Source organism: Neltuma alba, unplaced genomic scaffold (genome assembly GCF_004799145.2).
Source record: "Neltuma alba isolate B1F8T4 unplaced genomic scaffold, ASM479914v2 tig00011726_pilon, whole genome shotgun sequence".
Taxonomy (NCBI): Eukaryota; Viridiplantae; Streptophyta; class Magnoliopsida; order Fabales; family Fabaceae; genus Neltuma; species Neltuma alba.
In genome coordinates, this window is record NW_021636356.1 from 35,204 (window position 1) to 44,779 (window position 9,576).

General features: G+C 29.5%; 1 protein-coding gene across 1 annotated transcript; it reads left to right on the top strand.

Moving 5' to 3' along the window:
- Positions 1-2,835: 2,835 nt before the first annotated feature.
- On the top strand, positions 2,836-8,774 carry LOC114717263 (WAT1-related protein At4g01440-like). The gene is made up of 6 exons (XM_028902362.1): positions 2,836-3,017; positions 5,345-5,401; positions 5,517-5,633; positions 6,258-6,672; positions 7,756-7,907; positions 8,648-8,774. The coding sequence occupies exons 1-6, from the start codon at positions 2,836-2,838 to the stop codon at positions 8,772-8,774; spliced, it is 1,050 nt and encodes a 349-aa protein (XP_028758195.1).
- Positions 8,775-9,576: the final 802 nt, after the last annotated feature.

Here is a 9,576-nt window from a genome sequence, read left to right on the forward strand (position 1 = left end):
CTTGAACGATTCTTTCCACACAAAGAATTCCAGTCCCAATAACAGAGCATCATTCTACTTTAATTTCTCTCATCTCTTCTCCATATGTGCTTTTCCCCGATTTGACGTTTTATTCTTAACTGTGCTTCAATAATTTTTACAACTACATGCGGAAAATGTACACGTGATATGCTATATATACGAATTCTAGAAAATGGATTCCTATATAAATATATTAAAAGGATGGACAAAACTTGGGTTATGCTGATTATATTCTCTCATCACTCTTATTTTGTTATTGTTAATTGTTAAAATATACACGTGTGTGGGTTTGTAAATTCACTCATAACTATTATTATGAAATTTTGTATTAACTCTTATAATATAAATTAATTAGGATTCATAAATATTTATATGAAAATTTATTATTTTATTTTTATTAGTTGTTAAAATTCGTATATGTGCACTCATAAATTTATTTATGAAATATAAGCACCTGTTATTTTGATGTTGTTAGTTGTTAAAATATATCTGTGCATTTGTCAATGCACCTATAAATTTGACTTAATAAATATAATAATTAATTTAACCTAAGTTTTGTCCTAAAAAGAAAACCAATTAATGATCCTTACAAGTTAAAAGTTAAACAACTGGGGGCGAAATAATTAAAAATACAAACGTAAAGAAAGGGGGACTGTTAGAAATTGTTCGATGCTGATCACTTCAAGAGGGCCATCCCATGATGAGGAACAAGATCTTCAATAATGCTTAATGAAGTCTGATCCTCCATTAACCTCAATCAACAACAATAACCTTTATTTTTACATAAATCAAGGCTTAATCACACTAATTTTTAGAAGAGTTAAAGTGTAAATTTGCTTTGAACCACAGGGCACGAGGTAGCTTTTTTGGTGCAAATTTGTTTCTGAAGTTTAAAGTCATAGCAATTTTGCCCCCATCCATTAAAAATTTTAACGACAAATATCACTATTTTAATTGTCCCTATTAGTTTTATTATACAAAATTGCTATGATTTTAAACTTTTAGATAAATTTATATCCAAAAAAACTTTCATGTGCCCAGCACTTGTAAGTAAAAATTTCCAAAGCAAATTTTCATCTTAACCTATCTTAAAACCAAGATATTACAGGTTTAGCAGGAAAAATGTTCTTTAGTGGCGAATCTATGTTTATTTGACAGTTCTGTAAATAAAAACCTTCAAATACTAACTTTAAATATTTGATGGTTGTTTTAAATTAAAAGGGAGAATCCATGAAAATAAGCTTAAAATTACTGAATACCAAATAAAAATTTCTGCAAAAATGTGTTGTTATTTGCAAGTTAATTGTTTTCAAAACCTAAAACCTAATTAATGCTCAAGAATCAAACCTAATTTAGAATTTGGTAATTTTAATATTTTTTTGTAGGATTCTCTCTTTTAAAAACCCATCAAATAATTATAAAAATTTAAAAAAATTACCACTATGTGAAAATTCTTTTTAAATAAATGTAAAAAAATTACCACTATGTGAAAACTCCGCTTCAAGTTACTTGACGCTTTTTATTTAAACAACAAATATCAAGCTTGGATATGACTTTTCTAGTGACAATATATATTAGACATTAAAAGTTTGATTATTAATTTAAAAGAAAAATTGGTTGAAAATCTCCATTTGACAAATTAATTAGAGATTGAAACCTAGAATAAATGTAAAGGTGTGAAGTCTTCAAGTGTCAATAAGTGTGATAAAAAAATCACATTGCCTTGATAAATACTAATTACTTATAACGGATCCTCACTTTACATATGCCTACTTGCATGTGACAGATGGCTACTTGCATATACATTTATTGTATAATACGAATGCTTACTTGTATATGACAGATGCCTACTTATATATAAGTTTTTATTACATGTTAATGTATAAGATGGATGCTAATTGTATATAACAGATACTCAGTTACATCTAATTGATGCTCACTTGCATATGAAAGATGGGTTCTTATATTGTTGTGTAAGGGTTCTTATATTGTTGTGTAATGTGAATGCTAATTACATATGCAATTAGTCGTATGGAATTAGCATCCATCATACACAAGTTATAATCCATTGTATGCACATGAGGATCAATCACATGTCATTAGTACTTAGTAGTGGTCAGGGCAGTGTAGCCTTTTTCCTATCAAACTTAGTGACACTTAAGAACCTCACACCTTTATGTTATTCCAAGTCTCATTCCCCTAATTAATTTGTCAAATAGAGATTTGTAACCAATTTTCCTTAATAAAAATCACTATTTCATGTTAAACAACAAAAATTAATATTCCAATAGTGTCAACTCATCCCTGTTTCAGAAAAGGCTGGGGGGAAGGTAGAGAGGGGGAGGACGATTTAAGCACTTCATTAGTTTCTAAAAGTATAATTTTATCGCCAAGAAGTTCTTGAAAGAAAGAGAGAGCGCAAAAAATGAACATTGAGTTAAATTTGGAATGTTCGACCAACAGAAATTAGTACTATATATGCCGTTTTTGGTAGGGTGAGGCTGGATTGCTGTTGCTGATGATGCATGAACGAATCAACATGGCTTAGCAACTTGTGACATACGTGAATCATATGTCGTAAACTTCCACCGTAAATTTAAAATACTAAAAAAATAAAGAAAAATCTGGAAAGTTAGAGATATGAGAATATATTATCATGTCGCAAAAGGAATATATTTTGTTTACATTATTATAATTGTTATAACACAAATATAAATATGAGCATGCGAGTGTGGAAAAGAACGCAGAAACAAAAAACATCATATAGAAAAATCACTCTTTGGAGAACTCAAAGGAAGAGAGAATTGATTGAAGATGTCAATAACTTGCAAGTGGAAGCCTATTGCTTTGATGATTCTTGTCAACTTTGCTCTGGCTCTTGTAAATTTGCTTCTGAAGAAAGTTCTTAGTGAAGGACTGAGCTTCTTGACCATCATAACATATCGACAGTTAATTTCAGCCTTTTTCTTGTCACCTATTGCATTTTTCTATGAGAGGTAAGTACTACTTCATTAATTTAATAGTGCAGAATATTGGGTTTGTTTTATACTGTTGTTATAAAGATAATGTAGCGCGTGATCGGTAGAATTTTGGAAAATAAGATCAGGGACCTTTGACACTTTATATCAGTTGTTTGAGAATCGGTGTAAAAAATATATTTTATATGCCAACTAAATAAACAACCAATGTAGATAGATAGTTCTTTAAAGCATCATTTCCAAACTCATAATGGTTATTGTGCATAGTTGCCTTAGAAGTTTTTGGCTCATGAACGCTGGCCATCTGAAAACTTTTTTGGGTACAAATTAGTATCGAAAGTTTTAAATCACAGTAATATTGCTCCAACTGTTAAAAATGTTATCATCATTATTTTAATAGTTAACGTTAGTTTTTTAATGGTAAGGGATGATATTGTTATAATTTTAAACTTTCGAGATAAATCTACACTCAAATAAATTTTCATATACGCAATATTTCTAAGTAAAAACTTTTAAAGCGAATCTTTACCTTAACTCAATTTATAATTTTCTAGGTTAGTTGCTCAGCCAACTAGCATAAAAAGTGTTTTCTATGGCCGTTTTGCTTATAATCTGCGTAGAAAGATAATATGATAACTTTTTTTTCAGTACTTGTAAAATTAGATGATGAGTTCCATATATTATCATATTGAAGCTCATATAAAGAAATAACATTATTCATGCTTCATACATAATATATTTTAATCTAAAGGTATATTACATAGTACATATATTGCCAAAAATATTGATAGAAAATTCAAAAATCCATTATGCCCCAATTTTCATAAATAATTAAATAATCTTCTAGAACTAACTAAATAGCATCTTTTCATTTATGAACTTCATTGAAGGTATAATTTAAAAAGTTCAAAAGTATTCACTAATTTTAATTGAATTCCTCAATCTAATTGAAATTGTTAACAGGTCCTTTTAATAAGTCCATAGGAAGGAATACTTTTTCCTTTCTTGATTGACGATGCGTAGTCAATGTGGGTTTTGTTACTGGAAATGGGTTTCGGTATTATACAAAGAGGAATTTAAATATTTAAATTATTTTGCATGTGTAACTAGATGAAATAAGAAAAGAATAAAAATAAATGATGGAAAAAAATTGAAAATGACTATAACCAAAAAATGGAATACAAGATTTTATTAAATTTACATATGTTTGGCAAAGGGCCTAGGTTTTTTTTTCCCCCCATTTTCCACCACTCATTTCTTTTAGTAAACTGACCTTTTGATTTCTGAAAGAATCTATACTATGCTTTCATTAAATTCGCAAGAATTTCACCAACGATTCAACGAACTTTAACAAGGACATCGGATTTCCTTTAATTTTCATATCATGATCTGTTTTCAGCTACTAATAATGGACTCTTAGAGAAGCTTTTAGTTTTGCAAGTTGGAGTGAGAAGTTTGTAACATTAAAAATTTTCTACATGCCTCTTGTCACCACTCTATTATTACTGCCTATGTAGCTTTAAGAAACGGCTTTTATTCTACTTCCTGTAGAAGCTAGTTATTTCACCCAAAAAGAAAACAAAAAGAAAGAGAAGCTAGTTAATGTTGAATAGTACTTCCTCCGGTGCTTGTTATAGTATACAAGAGACTGCTCGCTAATTCACACATATTAATCGAAACAATTAAGAGAATAAATTTATCATAAAATATAAATGATTTTTAATATTATTCTTACTAACCATGCTAAATTCCAATGTCACAATAATTTTTAGCCTCTCACTATTCTTATTAAATATGGGCATATATGGAAAAAAAATTTAATACTCATTAAAACTATCATAAGATCTTACAAAAATGATTAAAAATTTCTTCTATATAAAAGGAGTCTTAAAATAAAGAGCAGAGGAAATATGATAGAAGTCCTAAACTTATGCATCTCGAATTATATATAACTCAAAAAATTATTATAAAACATTTATAGTATTTCTATTGGTTTTAACTATAAGAACTATAGATGAATAATTTAAATATATCAATGAAATTAGCTGACTTGGTTATCTGTATAAATGTGTATTGCTCTATCTAAAATTATCCTTTTAATTATTTGTATTAGAAACTACCCTATTGATTAAAAAAAACTCCCTTAAATATGTGCAATAATAAGAATAATTTAAAATATATATAAATTGAAGAGACAAAAAAAATAAATTATATTGTGAGCTTAAATTTAGAATCAAAATTACCCATCTTATTAGCTTTTATATTTAAGACTGAATGGAATATCTTTAGAGAGACATCCAACTTTGTGGGCCTAGTAGAGCTCATATACAGAAGTTATTTTGCAGGAAAAGCAAGCTTGATGTTCACATATTATGCCTGCTTTTCCTCAGCGCTCTTGTTGGGTAAGTGCTACATAGTCTCACACATTAATTAATTGGTACCTTGTTCCTAATTTAATTTCATGGCTTAATTATTGAAATCAGTAAATTTTCTTTCTTTGATTTATTTATTTTGCAGAGTAACTTTCACTCAGTACCTATTTCTTCTTGGACTTGGGTACACGTCAGCCACCTTTTCATGTGCATTCCTCAACATGGTTCCCGCATTTACCTTCATCATGGCTCTGCCTTTTGGGTAAGTGGAGCAAAATACTGTTTTTTTTGTTTTTGTTTTTTGTTTTTGGCACATAAGTATCATTTTATTTGAAGCAATTCTATTCGAAGTACTATAAGATATTAAACATAGGCACCTTTCCTAATAGAGATTTGAATATTGGTTCGTCATGTTGAAATATAATTACAACAGAGAAATTAAAAAAAATACTGGAAAAACACTTTTATGGTGCTTCATATATATTCATTTAATGGACTTTTTGAAGATTTAATAATGAAATTAAAACTGCTCATAAAATAATACTTTAAAAGTATAATTGCTCTTGAAAAAAAGTAATATTTTAAGAGCAAAATTATAGGGTGCTGAATGTACTTGAGAAAATATTTCAAGATGCTAGGCGTATTATAAAATATTTTAGAGTGTTGGATGCCCCTAACAAAATATTTTAAGGTGCTGAACGTACTTTAACCTTGGTTTGTTTTCTCAAAATATAGATTTGGGTCAATTGAGGCTATTTTATTTAAACAAATCAAATTTCTTTAAATAAAAACTTGACCATTTATGAAGAATGCATATCATCATCATTATTATTTCAACAACACCTAACAAAAACGTTGACCATTACTTTTGTTGAAATTGCCGCAGAATAGAAAAGGTGATTTGGAAAAGCATGAGTGGAAAAGCCGAAGTGTTGGGCTCACTTATATGCATTGGCGGGGCTTTATTACTTGGCCTTTATAAAGGATTTCCCTTAACCATAATGAACCGCACTAAACCCCGAGCCTCATTATCTCTACCTCCGCCGCCACCACCTTCTTCTTCTTCGGAATGGGCATTAGGTTCGGTGCTTCTCACAGGAGGCTGCCTCTTGTGGGCCTCATGGTTCCTTATTCAAGCCAGAATTGGCAAAAGATACCCATTTCAGTATTCAAGTATAACCATTTTGTCATTGTTTGGAGCCATCCAATCAGCTGTCTTAAACTTGATCATCAACAGGAATAATTATGCCACCATCTGGTTGCTCCATGGGAAGTTGCAGATTGTGACGGTCGTTTACGCTGTTAGTATCTATTCTTTATTAATGAATATCACATATATATATATGTGTGTGTGTGTGTATTGATTTCTTTTAAATTTTATTAAATTTATATGATGAGACAAGGATCATGCATGCATGGAACTGGAAAAATGGATTGGGCCCGTAGGATTTAGACCTTAATTCACTTAGCAAACGGTCAACCTCTTTGAGCCGGTTTTATTTATCTATTTCTTTAAAAATTGTTGATGGTACAAATAATATTGATATTATTTATTTGTTTTTATAATTTAATATTATAAAATGGTTTGGTTTATTTAATTTTGGACAACGATTTGATCATCTAAATTTTAAGAAATTGGTTGATTTATACTTTAAATAATAATGATTTGATTCATATCATATGCGTTAATATTTTTAAATTGTCTGTATGTATGTATTTGTCAAAGAGAATATTTTTATTAACTTGTATTTTTATGATTTGAATTTGAATCTATGTTTTTTTAATATTTTATTATTTAAAAAAAATTTAGAGTGTCTGTGTTAAAGGGCTTGAGGCCCATAGCAGAGGCACTAGGCCTGTGAGATCACCGCTTAGCCTTTGTCAACAAGGTCTGATCAGCATAAATGGTATTTTAGACATGAGCCTCATGAAGGGCCATGCTCTTAGCATGAGGCCATTTCGTTTTTCCTTGCTCTAAGATATCATTAGAAAAATAAAAATCAAATTGAATATATGGACATTTTATTAAAAATGTTATTAAAGAAATATTTTTTTTTATTTTAAAAACCTACATGATCTTCTCCTCCAAATAAAGATAATTAATTTTCAAATCACATTACTTATTAGAATAATTTATCAAATTCAAGTAAACTTTAATAATGATTATACGTGGTTTTCTCAATTTTGACATTGAGTCAAAACATGGAGTACCGATATAGTAATTGTTTGTTATATTAATAGAAATTGACATATACTTAAATTTAATTTTACATACGATATTGATGAAAACTTAATGATTGTGAAAAATTGAAAACTTTAAATAGTAAGAATTCAGTTAAATATATAGTAAAAATTTACATTTAATTACTTACTTTGGGATGCAGGGATTGGTGGGGTCAGGGTTGTGCTACGTGGCAATGTCATGGTGCGTGAAAGCAAGAGGCCCAGTTTTTACAGCAGCATTCACACCCCTCATACAGATATTTGTGGCCATTCTTGACCTCTCTATCTTGCACGAGCAAATTTACCTTGGAAGGTTCATTTCTTTTACCCCACAATCCACTCTCTCTATTTTTTTTTTTTCCCGAAAAATGACAAATAGACCACGCTAATTATTTCGGTAAATGTATTGATTATTTCTGTTAAGGTTTTGACATGTTAGAATTACTTATATGTCATTTTAAAATTCAACATGTTTTTTTTTCATTTTTTCATTTTTAAACTTTGAAATATAAGTTTTTGGGTGAAAGACATATAAGGCCCACCGAAATTCCTATGAAATTCTTAAAGACTATTATGGAATTACGTTTTTGTGAAATGACATAATTACCTTTAGTAACATTAATTATCACTCTTAGTTGTTGTTGCCATTTAATAAGGTGAAGTTATTACTTTTTAAATTATTGTTGTCACTGACATTCATAAAGAAATTTTTGTGACAATAGTTGTCACTATCTTAGTTATTGATGTTTTTGTTTGCCAACAGTTGTTGTTATTATTTGATATGTTAGGGTTATTACTTATTAAAATATTGCAGTCATTTAGCTTTGTTGATTTTTCAAATTTCAAATCAAGGACATTTAGGTACATTAGCTACAGAATTTAATCACAAACTAGTTCCTCTATGGTGATCAGATCATTTCAAGATTTGGGGTATTTTTGTGTCCATCCCCATAGTTGTGAAGTATAAGTAAATTTTAATCACATTATTCTAAATGTTATATCTCTTCGGATTGCATTTTCCCTAATATCTATACCCTTGTGTGCACTAAGCAGTGCTGCAGGATCGGTCTTGGTTATTGTTGGCGTGTATATTCTTCTGTGGGGTAAAGGCAAAGAAGCCGAAAAGCAGTATTTCGCCAGCAACGAGCAAGCAAATCAACAAGATGGGGAATGCCAATAGCTCTGTGTGTGTGTGTGTGTGTTTTGATGCTAATAAATCTTTTAGATTTTTCTGTGAGACAAAAGGTCTACAAATTAAGCTAATCTGTAAATTAAATGATCAATTTCAATTATTATTCAAATGAAATATTGCTAGATTTTGGATCCCCTTTTGATGGGTTGAAATAGTAAATGAGGTTTGTTGGCTGAATTAATTAATACTACCTCATGTTCTAATTATAAGATCTTATTTATAGTCTACAAATGAGATCTTATAATTAAAAACGGAGATAGTATTGAATTAACAAGCATTTAAAAAATATATTTTCAGATCTAGCTTAAAAGTAAAGTTCCAAAACCTCTCCAAGCGCATAAATGAGTAGCATGACACCTTAAAATCAAGATAATTCATGGGCTCTATATACCTTAATCCCACATTCAAACCCTAAAAATCAAGATTCAAAGCTTAGAAAACAAGTCACAACACACTAAACGCGTGTTTGGATTCACGTTGTGACAGACAACATGCATTGCAAATAGTTAAATGCGTGATGTAGGAAAATTTGAGCCTGATAATTCGTTTGGATCAGCTTTTTTTCAAATTAACTTTTGAGAAAAAAAACTCCTTCAATGCAAAAGTCAGTCAAGAACATGGAGAAAGAAAAAGATGACAATGAGAAAATACAAAATTGTTCCAACAAACCCAATAATTTGATATTTATGAAAGTATTTAGAGAAGGAAAAATTTAAATAATAAAATGTAGGAAAAAGTCCCCCATTAAAAATTTGATTGGTAAGAACACCTGGCAAATTTTTATACCCAT

Bases quoted from the DNA above. Each gene is read 5' to 3' on its own strand.
- LOC114717263 (XM_028902362.1), top strand. From the start codon at position 2,836: ATGTCAATAACTTGCAAGTGGAAGCCTATTGCTTTGATGATTCTTGTC. The intron at 3,018-5,344 runs GTAAGTACTACT...GTTATTTTGCAG, and splicing joins ATTGCATTTTTCTATGAGAG to GAAAAGCAAGCTTGATGTTC. The intron at 7,908-8,647 runs GTTCATTTCTTT...TGCACTAAGCAG, and splicing joins GAGCAAATTTACCTTGGAAG to TGCTGCAGGATCGGTCTTGG.